Source organism: Budorcas taxicolor, chromosome 5, assembly GCF_023091745.1.
Source record: "Budorcas taxicolor isolate Tak-1 chromosome 5, Takin1.1, whole genome shotgun sequence".
Taxonomy (NCBI): domain Eukaryota; kingdom Metazoa; phylum Chordata; class Mammalia; order Artiodactyla; family Bovidae; genus Budorcas; species Budorcas taxicolor.
Genome location: NC_068914.1, coordinates 22,487,246 through 22,507,569, shown reverse-complemented (window position 1 = coordinate 22,507,569; position 20,324 = coordinate 22,487,246). Strand labels below are relative to the sequence as shown.

Sequence of the window (20,324 nt, the reverse complement as noted above, 5' to 3'; positions counted from 1 at the left end):
TTTTGCCCTTCTTTTATAAGTTAATGGTGACCAAGTTAAAGCTGTATGTGCAAAATAACTCCAATTATTAAATAGCGGAAAGGAACAGAAAGCAAAAGTCTTTAAAAATAGCTAAGTCTTCAAATTTCTGGAGGAAAAAAATATAACTTATGGCATAATACTAAACTTCTCTTATACTTAATAAATCCTTTCTGATCCTATGTTCCTGATAACCTAAGGTTAAAAGGAGCCTTAAACAGGAACTAATTTCTGAAGCATCCTGAAGAGTTAGAAGGGGAAATTGGCAGGGTCTCCAAATGACTAGCTGTTTCCTCTAAACATTTGGATAATAAACTCAGGTTTTCATCTAATATAATCAATTTACCAACAGTCTCTAAAAATTTACTACGTTCCAGGCACTCAGAGGCATTTCATTTCAACCTCATAGCCCTATCATGTATTATTAATTCCATTTTCTGGGTCTGGAGAGGCTTAGAAAGGTGAAATCTGTTCCTGAGATCTCATAACTGATGACAGCAGGGCCAGCATTTGAAAGTAACCCTGCCTGATATTGTCAACTTTCTTCTACTTTATGTTTGCCACAAAAATGGGTGAGTTATGTAAATGTGGAAAGTATATTTTCACTGTTCTTGCTCTGTTCTAAATTAATTCAAAAAGAAAAAAAAAAAAGGTTCCTTCTACTTGGTGTTTGTCTCCATATCTTTCTCTTCACTCACCTGTCTGCGAAGGTCTCTTGTCTTCTTACACATGTTTTCTATTGCAATATTGAGGGTATTACTCCTTTCCTTTTTTCCAGTCTGCAAGGGAGAAAAAAAAATGGCATAAGCAATGGTATTGAATTACTCTTTATCACTTAGCAATCTGCTTTCTAAATTTCCTGAAAATAACAGCTTGAACATTCAAGAATAGGTCTCAAAACTGCTATGATACTGCATATGATTCATGAGTACTTCACTGAAGAGTAAGTTTGAATGGTGATTAAAGTTCACATTATTTTCTTCTTTAAGCTTCTGTAATATTTTTGATATAGGGTTGGGCTGCATTCAGTGTGGCAGTAGGCAGAGCATTATCTCCAAGAAACCATGATCTTCATTCTTAACAAGTTGACTCTTTAACTGCAAAGCATGCAATTAGCTTAAAAGCATTAGATGCCCAATTTGTCAACTTCTGTGGGAGTTTCTGAAGTCATTTTCGTGGTGTATTGTGTAAGTTATGCAGAGCCATATTGGAGTTTTGCTAAACACTAAATAAAATATGCAGTGCAAATTCATACAATTTGCAAAAGTTGACCACAAATTTAGCTGACAATATTCCAAGAACAAATTGTTTCAAGTAAAAACTGGACGCTGTTTTTGGCTCTTTGGGATAATTTGCGCAACACCTTCTTGTCCTTTAAGCCGAACAGTTCTATTATATCCTTAACCTAAATCTTTAGGCTATTAAGCACATAGAGAGTCACCTTGGTTGGTATTTTCTACATATTACTTTTGTGGGAGACAACTGAATTGAATCTAATCATACTTTTCTAGTGATATCTTATATAAAAGAGATTGAAAAAAAATCATTATGTGTTTCACCTCTAGGAATATTGCTACTATTTAAAATTACAAACTGAAAGGGCTCTTGACAGGAGACCTTGAAAATCAGGAAAGCGAGTTTAAGCAGCTGATAACTGAATGAGTTTACATCATGGATGGTATGAAAGGGCATTGAGAGGAAGCATAGAACATTAGGCAATGTGCCATACACTGCTCCCAATGACTGAACCTATATATGAATCCATATCTCCAAGTGGAAAGACTCCTTTATAAGAAGTTCAAGACCATCTATACTCTACCCATATCTGTGTTTTTAGTCCAATCTTCTGCCACATCGTTTTAAGTCCTATTCTTTACAGTAACAATATTTTTATACATTTCTCTCTCTTCTCCCAAGTTCTTATATATATCTTTGATTGCAGCAAGTGTCTCCCCAAATCATTTTCTATTAAAATCCTACCTGTTTCATAATGGTTTCCACTCAGAGTTACCCCCCAATACCTGTGCTCAAAAGTAAGCCCTCACTTCTGCTTGTTCTGATAAAATGTTCTGATGGCATTTTAAAAATTTCCCAAAATGCTCATTTTGTTTCTGAACAGGTTAATCACCTTTACAATAATGTTAGAATCTTGATGTTGGCAAGTATATCTTTTTTTTTTTAATTCTTGAAAGTAACTTACATGCTGCTGCTGCTACTAAGTCACTTCAGTAGTGTCCAACTCTGTGCGACCCCATAGACAGCAACCCACTAGGCTCCGCTGTCCCTGGGATTCTCCAGGCAAGAACACTGGAGTGGGTTGCCATTTCCTTCTCCAACGCATGAAAGTGCAAAGTGAAAGTGAAGTCACTTAGTCATGTTCGACTCTTCATGACCCCATGGACTGCAGCCCACCAGGCTCCTCCGTCCATGGGATTTTCCAGGCAAGAGTACTGGAGTGGGATGCTATTGCCTTCTCCAAATTTATTAAATAGTATTGACTAATTTATAAATAAACAACTTGATTCAAAACACAACATAGTTTTATTAAGAACCTACTATAAGAGATTTTAGCATCTGCTCATCAAGGCACAACTAAAATCCTCTTATAGCCGAGGTTGCTGGTACCCATGTAAACCTCAGTTAGATCTAGCTTTGCTCGGCAGTAACATTACTGATATTTATGATTCAAAAGCATTATCATTTAAGCCCCTTCAGTACACAGAAAGTTATGGGGCATCCACAGACCAGTCTACTAAATTCCAGTAACAGTGCTCAGGCACTATGACAGCCAACAATTGACCCCACACATCTACAGACACCTCGTGGGGGAAACACAGTAGGTTATTAAGTCCTTTACCACATTTTCTTTTTGAGAGTGAGTATGCAGTGTGTGCCTGATGGAGACTGTCTCCAATGAATGAAGTGGGGAAAGGAAGAAGGGAGAAAGTAGGAGAGATAAATATAATTCTAAATGTCAGAGCAGTAAGGCCATGGTGGCAATTACTTGGATTGCCACCAGTACAGTAGGCTATAAGACAGTTTCAATTTTACCTAAAGAATCTATCCCTTATTCTCTAGTTTAATGCAATGTTAGCTCTTGATTATCTCTTTCCACTTCACAAAAGCAGACACCGTCAATCGGAGGAAGGAATAGGACAGACCAAGAGACACCTCCCACCCCAACACACACAGGCATCAGGAATAACACGAAAGATTTCTGTGGTGTTGGTCATAAAAACTCACTAGTTTCTGTGATATGATTCATGAGAACAATTAAAAGATGTCAAATTTCTCAGAGTTAACAGCAATGACATAGAAAACTTTAACAAAGGATGACAGTGGTTGACAGCATAAAGAGATTAAATAAGGACTACAGAGATGATTTCCTAATTTCTCCTTAGAGTTTCACCTTAGTTTAAAAGGTTTAATTGGGTCAAAGACATTTTGTTCTCCAGATAATAAAAAACAGTCACTATAATTTCAAGCAATATAAAGCTTTCCTTTCTCTCATCCCTGTGTTCCCATCCCCATCCCCAACATTTCTTCCCTTTCACTCCCAGCTTTTTATTGGGTCCTTGCTCTGTTTATACAGATTTATTTGGCTCAGTCAAGCCATTTTATGCCTCTTTAATCCTTTTGCATGGCATAAAAATAAATAAAGCAAGAAGAAATAGCCCCATCCTACTTAAAAGCCCTCATTCCTTCTGTTTTCAAAGCTGCAACAAATCATCAAGCAATGAGCTGGGACTGAAGGTGAATTGTGTGTGCTGAAGTAAGGGACTGAAAGGGCAGGATATTAAAACATAATCACAGCTAACAGTCAAGAGCCTGCCTGTATTCCCAATGCTCAGAAGAGAAGCTGCCCCTCAAAGGAAGCTTTAACAGAACATTTAGGGTCAGCACAGTCCTACTAATGGAAAAATGTACCACTTACAGTAAAAGGCGAGGGGAAAAACTCGGAAAACACAGCACAGATCAGCGCTGTACAGGGAAAGCAATCATATTCTTCATCAGTAAATACACTGCCAGGAAAGACTATCTCAAAAAGAACAGTTTTACACGGTTCGATACAGGATACACGATGATGCTTGGGGCTGGTGCACTGGGATGACCCAGAGAGATGATATGGGGAGGGTGGTGGGAGGGGGGTTCAGGATAGGGAACTCATGTACACCCATGGCGGATTCACGTCAATGTATGGCAAAACCAATACAGTATTGTAAAGTAAAGATAAAATAAAGAGCAAAAAAAAAAAAGCCAACACAAGTAAAAAGAAAAAAAGAACAGTTTTGAGTACAGACTTCATTTGATGAAACTCCATTATTTTATTATTGAATATAATAATTTTATTATGAATACTATAACTGTGAATGCTATAATATGAATATTCATAATATTATGAATATTTGAGCAAAATAAATCTGGATAAACTGAGCAAGGACCCAATAAAACTTTGGGGTGCAGGAGAAGAAAGGTAGGGTAAGGGGATGGAAACACAGGAAAGAGAAAAAGGAAAACTGTCCCAATGTGATCTAGCCTTATAAATCTTAAGTATGAGTCTTCCCGTGAATTCTGTTTAACCATTGCTCCCATACAACTACCGCAGTCAATTACACTCTCTCTTGTCTTTCCCTAAAGCTACTTACATATTTGGAAAACATCGGTACATAAATAAACTCTCCTTGAATTATCTGAGTTTGAGAGTTTCATCTGTATCATGTTTGGGACCCGGGCTAGGGAGGACTTTCTTACACTGCATTATTCAATATGACAGCTAACAGTCATATGTGGCTATTCAAATTAAATAGTATTAAAAATTTGATTCTTCAGTTTATTTTAAAATGAACAATAGCCACATGTGTCTAGTGGCTTCTGTACTGTACAGCACAGATACCTATCTCTTATCTCAGAAAGCTGTATTCAACAGCACTGTTCCAAAATATACCTTTGTTTATTCAAATGTATAATGAGTTCCTACTTTTTCACAAGTCACCTTTTATTTGAGAATAAAATAATGAGCAAGAAATAAACAAACAAACAAAAAACAACAACAACTCTCAAGGTGTAAAGCAAAGAAACTAGAGATCTAATTCTGTCCTGTTTGTTCCAAAAATCTTCCCTCTACTCCCATTTCTCATGGAATTAAGAACAAACTTTTGATCACAGTGTTCAAAGTCCCACAGGATCTACTCCCATATTTACTCATCGAACATTAATGAGATACGTTAATGAATCTTTTATTTTCTAGGCAATACACAATCACAGCTTGGGAACTCAGAGCAGATGAGTTACAGATAGAATTTTATTTCAAATATACCAGTCTGGCTGGAGTTTGAAGAATGTACTGATATTTGAGGAGATTAAGAAGGCAATGGCACCCCACTCCAGTACTCTTGCCTGGAAAATCCCATGGATGGAAGAGCCCGGTGGGCTGAAGTCCATGGGGTCGCAGGGAGTCGGACACAACTGAGCCACTTTCTTTTCACTTTTCACTTTCATGCATTGGAGAAGGAAATGGCAGCCCACTCCAGTGTTCTTGCCTGGAGAATCCCAGGGACGGGGGAGCCTGGTGGGCTGCCGTCTATGGGGTCACACAGAGTCGGACATGACTGAAGTGACTTAGCATCAAGAATAGAGACACACCAAAGAATTAGATAGTTGCAGCAACAGTCCAAAGGAGAGAAGAAAAGTGTGAAAATTAAAGCAGTGGCTGTCATGAAACTGAACAGGACCCCATGGGGTAACTGGGCATGGAAGCCTTCTGTGTCCATTTCTCATTTGTAGGGAACAGACTCATCCTTCCATGAGTTCCAAACAGCAAATTCAAACAGATGCTAATCAAGGAAGGAAGGAGATACATAGACAAGGGAGGAGCAGACAAGAAACAGTCAGTCAGTTCAGTTCAATCACTCAGCCTAGTCTGACTCTTTTGACCCCATGGATTGTAGCATGCCAGGCTTCCCTTCCATCACCAACTCCCAGAGCTTGCTCAAACTCATGTTCATCGAGTCAGTGATGCAATCTAACCATCTCATCCTCTGTCGTCCCCCTCTCTTCCCACCTTCAATCTTCTCAGCAGCAGGGTCTTTTCCAATGAGTCAGTTCTTCGCATCAGGTGGCCAAAGTAGTAGAGTCTCAGCTTCAGCATCAGTCCTTCCAATGAATGTTCAGGACTGATTTCCTTTAGGATGGACTGGTTGGATCTCCTTGCAGTCCAAGGGACTCTCAAGAGTCTTCTCCAATGCCACAGTTCAAAAGCATCAATTCTTCAGTGCTCAGCTTTCTTTATAGTACAATTCTCACACCCATATATGACTACTGGAAAAACCATAGTGTTGACTAGATGGACCATTGTCGGCAAAGTAATGTCTCTGCTTTTTAATATGCTGTCTAGGTTTGTCATAGCTTTTCTTCCAAGGAGCAAGTGTCTTTTAATTTCATGGCTGCAGTCAACATCTGCAGTAATTTTGGAGCCCAAGAAAATAAAGGCTGTCACTGTTTCCATTGTTTCCCCATCTATTTGCCATGAAGTAATGGACCAGATGCCATGAAGTAATGGACCAGATACCATGATCTTAGTTTTGTGAATGTTGAGTTTTAAGCCAGGTTTTTCACTCTCCTCTTTCCCTTTCATCAAGGAGCTGTTTAGTTCCTCTTCACTTTTTGCCATAAGGGTGGTGTCATCTGCATATCTGAGGTTATTGATATTTATCCCAGCAATCTTGCTTTCAGCTTGTGCTTTCATCCAGCCTTGCATTTCACATGATGTACTCTGCATATAAGTTAAATGAGCAGGGTGACAATATACAGCCTTGATGTAGTCTTTTTCAATTTGGAACCAGCCTGCTTTTCCATGTTTGGTTCTAACTGTTGCTTCTTGACCTGCATACAGATTTCTCAGGAGGCAGGTCAGGTGGTCTGGTATTTCCACCTCTTGAAGAATTTTCCAGTTTGTTGTGATCTACAGTCAGAAGCTTTGGCATAATCAATAAAGCAGAAGTAGATACTTTTCTCAAATTTTGTTGCTTTTTCTATGATCCAACAGATATTGGCAATTTTATCTATGGCTCCTCTGCCTTTACTAAATCCAGCTTGAACAGCTGGAAGTTCACAGTTCAGGTACTGTTGAAGCCTGACTTGAAGAATTTTGAGCATTACTTGCTAGCCTGTGAGATGAATGCAATTGTGTAGTAGTTTGAACATTCTTTTCCATTGCCTTTCTTTGATATTGAAATGAAAGCTGACTTTTTCCAGTCCTGTGGCCACTGTTGAGTTTTCCAAATGTGCTGGCATATAGAGTGCAGCACTTTCACAGCATCATCTTTTAGGATTTGAAATAGTTCAACTGGAATTCCATCACCTCCACTAGCTTTGTTCCTAGTGATGCTTCCTAAGGACAACTTGAGTTCACATTCCAGGATGTCTGGCTCTAGGTGAGTGATCACACCATTGTGGTCATGATTATCCAGGTCATGAAGATCTTTTTTGTACAGTTCTTCTGTGTATTCTTGCCACCTTTTCTTAATATCTTCTGCTTCTGTTAGATCCATACCATCTCTGTCCTTTATTGTGCCCATCTTTGCATGAAATGTTCCCTTGGTATCTCTAATTTTCTTGAAGAGATCTTTAGTCTTTCCCACAAGAAACAATAGTGCAGCCCTGGGGCAGGGTCCTGGTTCTTCCTCAAGGGACAAACATAATAGTATCTTTCAGGTCTGCAGAACTAAAACCCCCACCAAAAGAAAGATGTTCCAAGAGAATGTCACAGTTTGATAAGCTTGAGAAACTCATCAGGAGACCACCTGAGGCCAGGTTAAAGGAGTGCAGGCCCTGCCCACACTGACCCTCATCAGCAACTCTACCCTTGAACCTTTGCTATAAAAGAAAGAAAAGAAAGAAAGTGAAGTTGCTCAGTTGTGTCCGACTCTTTGAGATCCTATGGACTGTAACCTACCAGGCTCCTCTGTCCATGGGATTCTCCAGGCAAGAATACTGGAGTGGGTTGCCATTTAAACACTTCACCAAATCCTTCAAGGTTGGGACTTAGTTTTGAGAGGCATGATCCTCCTGTGTCCCCCTCTGCCTGGCAAAGCAATAAAGATATTCTTTTCTATGTACTCAAAACTCTGCTTCCAAGATTCAGTTCAGCACCAGTGCTCAAAGGCTGAGTTTTCAGCGCCAGTCAGGAAGAAGAAAATAGCCTTAAAGACTCTGAATGAGTAACTTGGGCAGGATGATGCTGGCAGATGCTGGAGGGTGAAGAAAAGAAAACAGTATCTCTCACTAGACTGTACAGTCCTTGAGGGAGAGAAACTCTGTACATGTAATTGTCCCTCATATTACCTAGTACAGCGCTTGCACATAGTAAGATCTCAGAGGTTATTTTTTTAATAAATAGAGGAAAGATGGAATGATCCTTGGCAAATCCCATAATATTTATAGACCTTAATTTCTATACCCATAAAATGAAGATTTGTCCCAAATTGTTCCCATATTTCCAACTTTAAAATTCCATAAAAGGGCCATATTATCTTTAAAAATTATAGAATATGCTACTGGTTTGTACAATTTCTTGCATAGACAGTTGTTTAAAATGTGTTGGAAACATGTTTACACAATATAAATCTGCAATGGTACAGATAAAAGAAGACATTTGAAATAGGAAGCCCATGATGCTGACCTCACAAATACTAGGAAGTCTCAAATATTAAGGGATGAGGTTAAAAGCAAATGAAAAGTTATCTAACTCATAGTCGAAAGAAAATTTTATTTGTGCAGACAGAAAACCTATACAGAGTTTAAAAACCAAGAAAAATTTGTTGTTATTATTTTGTTATATTTTCTATTTGCTTTTTAAATGTATGCCATTTTATTCAACCTTTTAAAATGACACACTTCTCTTTAAATGGGAAATCTTTATTTCATAGTAAAGATGAGTTTTGATGCCCTTAAATTAGTTCCTCTCTACAGAAATAGTTTTAAAATATTTTATGCTTAACACATAGCAGAGGAACAGATTCTAGTTCACATTTTGGGGGCATGGAAGACATACAAATAGACAAACATAAAAACTGAATTATCTCCTAGAATGGCATGGCAGAAAAACATCCTAAAATGGTATCCTAAAAAATCTTTCTGAAGCAAGGTTTGTGTTATGAAAATGAAATTAGAACAAACAAAAAATTAACTCTCAGACTTGAAATGAGGCTTTTAAAATAACTTTATAAGAACAGAATGACTTAGCTATCAAGGGAAACAGTTTGAAGATTGCAAGTGTCTTGAACTTTCATAGTGTTTGGGAAAGTAGGATGCCACCCCAGGTAGCTGCCTGCTGGGGTGGAACTGGGAGGCAGTGAGGGGGAACCAACTATGTCAAATATCTGCCACAGCTAAGTACTTTACACGCATCTTCCCAGATGCCATTCACAGTCACTCTTCACACATTTGCACATGAAGATACTGAAGCTCAGTGAGTTTAAATACTCACCCCACCAGGAAGAAACCTAGTACAGGATCAAATTGACCTGAGTCTAATCTCATACTTTATCTACCACACCTGAATGAGCAGTGACTTAAACCCAAATTAATATTTTATATAAATTTATATCTTAAAAATAATTAGAGGAGTAGTGTAGAAGTTTATGGAGTCAGTTAAAATTGTTTGAATCTGTGCTCTGTCACTTGATGGCTATGTGTCCTTGGACAAATTAATCTCTCAAAGTTTTAGTTTTCTTACCAACTAAAGATAATATAGAATATTTTTTCATAGATAAATCAAGATAATATAGCAATTATATCATAGGGTTATCGTAAGGAATAAAGAGATGAAGGTTGTACACGTTATGGCAAGTAGTAAGGGCTCAAGGCATGTTAGCAGTTATTACTGTATTTATCAAGAGTGCCATCATTGTTAAAACACTTGCATTTCCCTATGCTTTCCAAACACTAAACCTTTATCTTGGAATACACTCATCAGTTCTTATTCAACAGGAAAACTCTTAATTCATAACTCAAACTCAGTCCAAGCACCTCAATCCTCTCTTCTGATTGTCCTCAATCAAAACCATGCAATTAAAAAATAAGACATAAAAATCAGTTCCATTTGCAATTTCTTAAGGAATCTCCACACTGTTCTCCATAGTGGCTGTACTAGTTTGCATTCCCACCAACAGTGTAAGAGGGTTCCCTTTTCTCCACACCCTCTCCAGCATTTATTGCTTGCAGACTTTTGGATCACAGCCATTCTGACTGGTGTGAAGTGGTACCTCACTGGTTTTGATTTGCATTTCTCTAATAATGAGTGATGTTGAGCATCTTTTCATGTGTTTGTTAGCCATCCGTATGTCTTCTTTGGAGAAATGTCTATTTAGTTCTTTGGCCCATTTTTTGATTCGGTCATTTATTTTTCTGGAATTGAGCTGCATAAGTTGCTTGTACATTTTTGAGCCTGTATGCGAGACAGCAAAGAGGCACAGGTGTGTAGAGTGGACTTTTGGACTCTGAGGGAGAGGGAGAGGGTGGGATGATTTGGGAGAATGGCATTGAAACATGTATACTATCATGTAAGAAACGAATCGCCAGTCAACGTCCGATGCAGGATACAGGATGCTTGGGGCTGGTGAACGGGGATGACCTAGAGAGATGTTACAGGGAGGGAGGTGGGAGGGGGGTTTATGTTTGGGAACGCAAGTACACCCATGGTGGATTCATGTCAATGTATGGCAAAACCAATACAGTATTGTAAAGTAAAATAAAGTAAAAATTAAAATTAAAAATAAAAAAAGACATAAAAATCAAAACCCCTCTCATCTGTATTTCTATTAGGATCTATGAAACTTTTTGTCATTTTTTTTAATATAAATTTATTTATTTTAATTAGAGGTTAATTACTTTGCAATATTGTATTGGTTTTGCCATACATCAACATGTATCCACCACAGGTATACACATGTTCCCCATCCTGAACCCCCCTCCCTCCTCCCTCCCGAACCATCCCTCTGGGTCATCTCAGTACACAAGCCCCAAGCATCCAGTATCATGCATTGAACCTGGGCTGGCGACTCGTTTCATATATGATATTATACATGTTTCAATGCCATTCTCCCGAATCATCTCACCCTCTCCCTCCCCCACAGAGTCCAAAAGACTGTTCTATACATCTGTGTCTCTTTTGCTGTCTCGCATACAGGGGTATCATTACCATCTTTCTAAATTCCATATATATGTGTTAGTATACTGTATTGGTGTTTTTCTTTCTGGCTTACTTCACTTTTATTTATGCTCTAACTCAACTTTTAAACTGCCAAGTCTGTAATTTTAGTACCAACGTCAGTGTTTGGCACTCAGTTAATGTCTGTGTGTGAAATAGATGGAAAAACAGTTAATCACACTTTTATTAATAGTAAATAATACTAAATAAATAGTAAATAATTAAATTTATTGATAAAAATTATTATTCTAAAAAAACTACCAATCATCCTGTTAGCTGTCAAATATTTTATTCAGTGTTTTTATTCAAAGACTATTATCATTATTCCTTACAAGAAGGTACAACATAAACTTGGTATGGGGATGAAACTAATACAAGGATCAGAAAGTGAGAGTTTTGATATAAGCAGTCTGGGTGACCTTAACTAAGTTGAATCACCTCTCTTGTCCTTATTCTTTGAATCTGTGAAAGGAGGCCATTGCACTAAATGACCTCTACAGTCCCTCCAAGCTCTTGGAACAGGTGGTGCTGGAGTTTCTGTTGAAATATACTCAAGTAAATATCTAGTCAAGCACTGAGAATGGGACACTGTAGTCTGGTGTGTGTGTTCTCAGACCAGAGATGCCTTTGTCAGATCCCATGAATTCAACAGATATGCCCCAAGCACGAAAGAGGTATCTGTGGGTTCGCACTACAATAGCATGCAAATTATTTACTGGTGATGTTTCTCTCCTCCATTGAACCTCAGAGATGGATATAAACTGTGGCCTTCTCCTTTAATGATGTTGCCACGAAAAATCAGTCATACACATGAGCAAGTGCAGATGCAAAGATCCAGTCCAGTGACCAACAGGTAACTTTGAAAGTGACTGGAAGAGTCAAGAGTAACCTGACATTTTTATTTTCTAAACTCACTCAGCCTTTGACTCACCATTTTCCCTTCAAGCATTTTATGATAATTTGTCTCAGTCCCTGCCTCCCATTATTCCTCTTTTGCTGCTAGAGTTTCTTGTCCTCCACTCAAGCCCAGCAAACTCTTGAACTGACACTGTTCTAAATAAGAAGAAATTGAAAAGATGGAGTTTATTAATTTCAGCGATTCAGCATTAACCTAAACTTGCCGTGACCCCTGCTTTAATGGATTTCAGATCTTGCCAGCTCCTAGGTCAGTGACTATTCCTATAAATCATGCAGTGGTTACTATTAAATAAAAGGAGTATGTTCAAAATTGAAGGTTTTACTTAGGTTCAGAGTGGAATCCAAGGATATCATGCAAGTAATGAGCCCTAATGCGTGTCTCAGGCTCATGAAGTGAAAATACAAAATAGAGATAATCAAGGTATTTAACCATAAGAACCCTCTATATCGAGAGTATTTTCATCTTTCATGTTAAAGATTTTGTCACTTATTTTATTTTTAAAATGGCTTTATTTAATGCTAACAAAACATTTTTATTTGACATAGCAAAATAATAGAAAACCTCCTGTCAGTCTCAGAGGTTGTATGTCGGTGTGTGTTTGTACACGCACATTCGTGCGTCTTGTTTCTGTTTAAATAAATACAGAGCTTTGGGAATAACTGGTTTAAAACAATGAAATAAGAAATGTGCCTAATCTCACAATCAAAATGAACTAAATTAATTAACTGTGCTATTGACATACAAACAGATTAAAATAATTTCTTTGCCTTTGAAATTCAACTTATTTTCTCAGCTTGTTCAGGACATTTTATATCAATTTCGTTACATTTAAAACATCATTTATGTAAAGCTGCTATTTAAAGTTATAATGGTGGAATCAGATATTCTTTATTTTTATTTTTTTTTTAAGGGAGTGCAGTTTATTACACCGGTGAGCCCTAGGCAGAGTCTCCTCCTAGCCAAGGACCCCAACCAGCTTTTGTGAAAATCTTATATACCCTGAGTGTACATGCCCAAACCCACCTCCCCAAATTCCCTGAAACTAGTCTGAACAAAGGAAATGAAAGTTACAATAAAAGTTATCCTGTGATTCATATGCCTTCAGCCTCGGTAGTTAACAGTGCATAATTATCAATAGGCCTGTGGTCATACCCCAATAAGCATAGTAGAATTTATTATTCTATTTGGTTACAGAGATAACTAGGGTATTCTTTCAGGCCATGGAGCATCTAGGTACGAGCCCTGGGGCTCTTCCATCCGGGGGTCTGGTTTTCCAGTTGGTATATTGTTTCCATAGAAACTGGGCATATAGCTCAAAGTCCACAGTGTGGCCCAAGATGGAGTCCTGCTTTCAAGATAGAGCCTGTTTTGTCTGTTTCATCCTTCAATGGTATAGAATCTTACATAATTCCTGAGGCAATGCCTAGAAGGAGCAGGTTGTGTAGGTGATTATTTTTAGTTTGAGTGTATCTATTCCCACAATGGTTGAGTGAATGAAATAAATAATGGTAATAGATATATTCAATGGGTAAGAGTATAGGTAAGAGTCCTTCTTATGGTTTTTTTTTTTTTTTTTTTGGTCTTTTATTTATTTTTTTAATTAGTTTTTTATTTTTTTAATTTTAAAATCTTTAATTCTTACACACGTTCCCAAACATGAACCCCCCTCCCACCTCCCTCCCCATAGCATCTCTGTGGGTCATCCCCATGTACCAGCCCCAAGCATGCTGTATCCTGCGTCAGACATAGATTGGCGATTCAATTCTTACATGAAAGTATACATGTTAGAATGCCATTCTCCCAAATCATCCCACCCTCTCCCTCTCCCTCTGAGTCCAAAAGTCCGCTATACACAGCTGTGTCTTTTTTCCTGTCTTGCATACAGGGTCGTCATTGCCATCTTTCTAAATTCCATATATATGTGTTAGTATACTGTATTGGTGTTTTTCTTTCTGGCTTACTTCACTCTGTATAATCGGCTCCAGTTTCATCCATCTCATCAGAACTGATTCAAATGAATTCTTTTTAACGGCTGAGTAATACTCCGTTGTGTATATGTACCACTGCTTTCTTATCCATTCATCTGCTGATGGACATCTAGGTTGTTTCCATGTCCTGGCTATTATAAACAGTGCTGCGATGAACATTGGGGTACATGTGTCTCTTTCAATTCTGGTTTCCTTGGTGTGTATGCCCAGCAGTGGGATTGCTGGGTCATAAGGTAGTTCTATTTGCAGTTTTTTAAGGAATCTCCACACTGTTCTCCATAGTGGCTGTACTAGTTTGCATTCCCACCAACAGTGTGGGAGGGTTCCCTTTTCTCCACACCCTCTCCAGCATTTATTGCTTGCAGATTTTTGGATCGCAGCCATTCTGACTGGTGTGAAGTGGTACCTCATTGTGGTTTTGATTTGCATTTCTCTAATAATGAGTGATGTTGAGCATCTTTTCATGTGTTTGTTAGCCATCCGTATGTCTTCTTTGGAGAAATGTCTATTTAGTTCTTTGGCCCATTTTTTGATTGGGTCATTTATTTTTCTGGAATTGAGCTGCATAAGTTGCTTGTATATTTTTGAGATTAGCTGTTTGTCAGTTGCTTCATTTGCTATTATTTTCTCCCATTCTGAAGGCTGTCTTTTCACCTTGCTTATAGTTTCCTTTGTTGTGCAGAAGCTTTTAATTTTAATTAGATCCCATTTGTTTATTTTTGCTTTTATTTCCAGAATTCTGGGAGGTGGATCATAGAGGATCCTGTTGTGATTTATGTCTGAGAGTGTTTTGCCTATGTTCTCCTCTAGGAGTTTTATAGTTTCTGGTCTTACATTTAGATCTTTAATCCATTTTGAGTTTATTTTCGTGTGCGGTGTTAGAAAGTGATCTAGTTTCATTCTTTTACAAGTGGTTGACCAGTTTTCCCAGCACCACTTGTTAAAGAGATTGTCTTTACTCCATTGTATTACTTTACAATATTGTAGTGGTTTTTTCATACATTGACATGAATCAGCCATGGGTGTACATCCTGAATGCCCCTCTGACCTCCCTCCCCATCCCATCCCTCTGGGTCATCCCAGTGCACCAGCCCTGAGCACCCTGTCTCATGCATCGAACCTGGACTGGCAATCTATTTCACATACAATAATATACATCTTTCAATGCTATTCTCTCAAATCATTCCACCCTCACATTCTCCCACAAGGTCCAAAAGTCTATTCTTTACATCTGTGTCTCTTTTGCTGCCTCACATAAAGGACCATTGTTACCATCTTTCTAAATTATTTATATATGTATTAATAAACTGTATTGGTGTTTTTCTTTTTGACTTACTTCACTCTGTATAATAGGCTCCAGTTTCATCCACCTCATTAGAACTAATTCAAATGCACACTTTTTAATAGTTGAGTAATATTCCATTGTGTATATGTCTACAACTTGCTTATCCATTCATTTGCCAATGACATTTAGGTTGCTTCCATGTCCTGGCTATTGTAAACAGTGCTGTGATGAACATCGGAGTACATGGGTCCCTTTCAATTCTGGTTTCCTTGGTGTGTATATGCAGCAGTGGGATTGCATTCCCACCAACAGTGTAGGAGGGTTCCCTTTTCTCCACACCCTCTCCACCATTTATTATTTGCACACTTTTTGATAGCAGCCATTCTGACTGGTGTGAAATGGTACCTCATTGTGGTTTTGATTTGCATTTCTCTGATAATGAGTGATGTTGAACATCTTTTCATGTGTTTGTTTGAGCCATCTGTATGTCTTCCTTGGAGAAATGTCTGTTTAGTTCTTTGGCCCATTTTTTGATTGGGTCATTTATTTTTCTGGAATTGAGCTGTAGGAGCTCCTTGTATATTTTTGAGATTAAATCTTTGTCAGTTGCTTTGTTTGCTATTATTTTCTACCATTCTGAAGGCTGCCCTTTCACCTTGCTTATAGTTTCCTTCATTGTGCAAAAGGTTTAAGTTTAATTAAGTCCTGTTTGTTTATTTTTGCTTTTATTTCTATTACTCTGGGAGGTAAGTCATAGAGGATCCTGCTGTGGTTTATGTCGGAGAGTGTTTTGCCTATGTTTTCCTCTAGTTTTATAGTTTCTGGTCTTACATTTAGATCTTTAATCGACTTTGAGTTTATTTTTGAATATAGTGTTAGAAAATGTTCTAGTTTCATTCTTTCACAAGTGGTTGACCAGTTTTCCCAGCACCACTTGTTAAAGAGTTTATCTGTTCTCCATTGTATACTCTTGCCTCCTTTGTCAAAGATAAGGTGTCCATTGGTGCATGGATTTATCTCTGGGCTTTCTAGTTTGTTCCATTGATCTATATTTCTGTCTTTGTGCCAGTACCATACTGTCTTGATGACTGTGACTTTGTAGTAGAGCCTGAAGTCAGGCAGGTTAATTCCTCCAGTTCCATTCTTCTTTCTCAAGATTGCTTTGGCTATTCGAGGTTTTTTGTATTTCCATACAAATTGTGAAATTTTTTCTTCTAGATCTCTGAAAAATACCATTGGTAGCTTTATAGGGATTGCATTGAATCTATAGATTGCTTTGGGTAGTATACTTATTTTCACTATATTCTTCTGATCCATGAGCATAGTATATTTCTCCATCTATTTGTGTCACCTTTGATTTCTTTCATCAGTGTTTTATAGTTTTCTATATATAAGGTTTTTGTTTCTTTAGGTAGATTTATTCCTAAGTATTTTATTCTTTTCATTGCAGTGGTGAATGATATTGTTTCCTTAATTTCTCTTTCTGTTTTCTCATTGTTATTGTATAGGAATGCAAGGGATTTCTGTATGTTGATTTTTTATCCTGCAACTTTACTATATTCATTGATTAGCTCTAGTAATTGGTGAAATCTTTAGGGTTTTCTATGTAGAGGATCATGTCATCTGCAAACAGTGAGAGTTTTACTTCTTTTCCAATCTGGATTCCTTTTATTTCTTTTTCTTCTTTGATTGCTATGCCTAAAACTTCCAAATGGGCACCCTTGTCTTATTCCTGACTTTAGGGGAAATGCTTTCAATTTTTCACCATTGAGGACAATATTTGCTGTGGGTTTATCATATATGGCTTTTATTACATTGAGGTATGTTCCTTCTTTGCCTGCTTTCTGGAGGGTTTTTTATCATAAATGGATGGTGAATTTTGTCAAAGACTTTCTCTGCATCTATTGAGATTATCATATGGTTTTTATCTTTCAATTTGTTAATGTGGTGTATAACATTGTTTGGTTTGCAAATGTTGAATAATCATATATTCTTTAAATCTCAGTTCCACGATACAAACAAAGTGATCATGAACCTATGTAAGGTCATAGCTATGACCACATAGCTATCTATGTAAGTTAAGATTTAATATCATCATCTATAGAATAAGGATGACAATATATGCTTTAGAGATTGTTGAGGATTAAATGAGATGATATACATAAAATATGTAGGATAGTAACTGTTTTATAACTGACATTTAATAAAGTATATTTATTATTGGCAATAATAATAACCATTAGATCACTGAGGGTAGAGAGCATAAACTATTTTATTTACAGCTATATTTCTAGTGCTTCTAGTGCTTGGCCATAATAGATACTCAGTATTTACTGATTTGAATGAATTAAAAAAATTCATTGAATTGATGAATGAATTAACATATGAAACATGATAGAGATCTGAGGAAGATTTTCCTATTTTCATCAAGAGGATTGTAAAGATCTTGTTACATGGGACATGGACCCCTTGAAAATAATATTGGGTTGGCCAAAAAGTTCATTGAAGTCCCCTCCCCACCCCCCCACCCCCCCGCAAATGCTCTTACAGAAAAGCCCAAGCAAACCTTTTGGCCAACCCAATATAACCTTTAGTCAACATAGACAAAATACAGATATCTAGGCCAAAGTTTACAAATCTTCTAATTTCAGTTAATGGTTAAAATATGTATTATTTTCTTTACTGACATTTCAGTTTCCAAAATCCCTTTATTGAGTCATTGTCAGAGGATGCTAGCATATTTCAGAAAGACATCTGACTTATTCTAGAAATCCTTTTGACTCTGTGATGCCTGACAGAGCTTCAGCAGTTGCTATCCATAAAGAACACAATCGTGATGTTAAAATAAAAGTGGATATAAGAAAGTAGAAGCAGTATTTTGTGTTGTCAATTACACCTTGAGTTCTTATGGCAAGGACTTTTTTATGATATTGAAAAACAATGCCAGAGTACAATAAGAAGTGATATATCATTACACACACAGACCAAATAAACTATTTTCCATTTTTGAATAGAATCCTGTTCTCTAGCGATTTTTCTATTTCTCCAGTGCTGTAGGAGGTAGAGTATTCCAACCAAACTGATCTCATTAAAATTTTATCATGTCATTGCTCCAGTTTCTTAAGTCTAATTCCCACTTCTTTTGTTTCCTAGGTCAGGTTTTTATAGTTTAATTATGCTCAACATGTCAAACTGTGGCCAACTGTAAGCTTTACAGAGTTTGAACTATAGTCCAAGTTTTTCCATTGCACATACATGCAAAATCCAGACCATCTAGATTTCCACCATATTGATTATTGTTTTAACTTTCACCATCAATTGCAATCTGTGTCTTCCAGACAAGTTTATTTTTAACACTGTAAGAATTAGATTTATTTTTTACAGATTAAAATAATTTCTATCACTATTGTCTTCAATTAGTAGTTTCAGGGTTCATAATTCAAAGAGTTTCTGACTCCAAAGCATGGAGCAAAGTTAAAAAAAGGTTCTACTTTGAAGAAACTTGGCATATAAAATTGTTTTTCTTCAAAATTAATTTTGGCAGGTAATAATTTTCCTTACAATTAAATTTTTCTTATAAATAAAAGATAATAAGCATATTCTCTTTCATAGCAAATCCACTTAGTCTATTGCAAATATTACCTATGAAGCTTGATTTGTGCATATATCTTTAACAGGAAAAAGTCTCATAAACAAGATCTAATTTATGTGCCATCAGAATAAATACTGAGCTATGTGGAGTAATTTGAAAGGCACTAATATGTCTTGCTTGAAAATATTCTGTATTTCCCATGTGCCCATTCCCAGACCTTACACAGTATATGAAAATTTTCCATTCCTTTATATTACATTTAAAATATAAAGAAGGCATTTCATACTGATATGCCAAACGAAGATAAATGATTTTAAAAAGAAACAGTCTCACATATATGATAAAGATATAAAAGTTGAGATGTGTAGAGATTGCAGAATATTTTTAGGAAAGAATTTATATGGACAAAGCTAATCTAAATTCCCAAGCTCCCGCTATTATCCTCACTCACACAAGTCTAAAAGGACTGTTTAGAAAGCATGATATGTGTCTCTGGCAGCTGAGATTCAGTGGGCAAGCATAAACTCTCTCTTGAAAAATCTACCTGCTAAGAGGTGGCTGGCTGTTTCCTGATGATTGACAGAAGAGATAACTGAATTCTAATATTTGAACATTGTCTGTGGCCCAGATATAAATGTCTTACAAAGGAAAAAAGGTCTGGGGTCATCTTGGTTTTTGTTTAAGATCATTTTGCCCACTGGTAAATAGAGCTAAGTTGAGAGGAGTTATATAAACTGCTAGATTTGAGAATAAGCAGTCAGCTGAAGGAGAAGAATCATTCACATCAAGTGAATTGAAGGTGAAATGGGAACCTTCAAGGGACTCATGAAATCACTGGTGCCAGATTCTTTTTTTTTCCATTTGCCCCTCCTGACCCACTCACTACGCTTTTTCATCACACTCTCTAAACTCACAGTTCAGATTATACAAAGATGCTCCCTTGTTCCCTGCATTCAGGTGAGTTTGGCCAACAGGAGTAACAGAAAGGTGGGAGGAGAATAAGGTTGGGGTGCTTATTTTCTAGTTGCTATTCTGAGGGGCTGCTATAAGCGGGCTGTGTCCCTCCCCTGAAGACACAGCTCCTATCAGGCAGCTTCTTCACACACAAGGTGAGGAAGACACTCACAGCCCTGTCTCCAGTGAGTTTCTCTCCATCTCCCTGCCTTCTCGGCCCTCCCTAGCAGAAGGTGAATTCTCAGGGAAGTGCCGAAGAGCCCTCAGTTTAGGGAAGAAGGAATAGGAAGCCCTTCTATGACCAGCTACAGTCCCTTGTCTAGTTTTGTCAGCTCTGTTTCTCCTAAAAGGGATGAAAG

At 37.4% G+C, this 20,324-nt stretch overlaps 1 protein-coding gene across 1 annotated transcript in view; it reads right to left on the bottom strand.

The window, feature by feature from the left end:
- CTNNA3 (catenin alpha 3) overlaps positions 1-20,324 on the bottom strand; it is a 1,850,481-nt gene that overhangs the window by 883,194 nt on the left and 946,963 nt on the right. Inside the window, exon 8 of the mRNA XM_052639474.1 lies at positions 717-797. Within this exon, the coding sequence (XP_052495434.1) occupies positions 717-797 (81 nt within the window). The remainder of the gene's footprint in view (positions 1-716; positions 798-20,324) is intronic.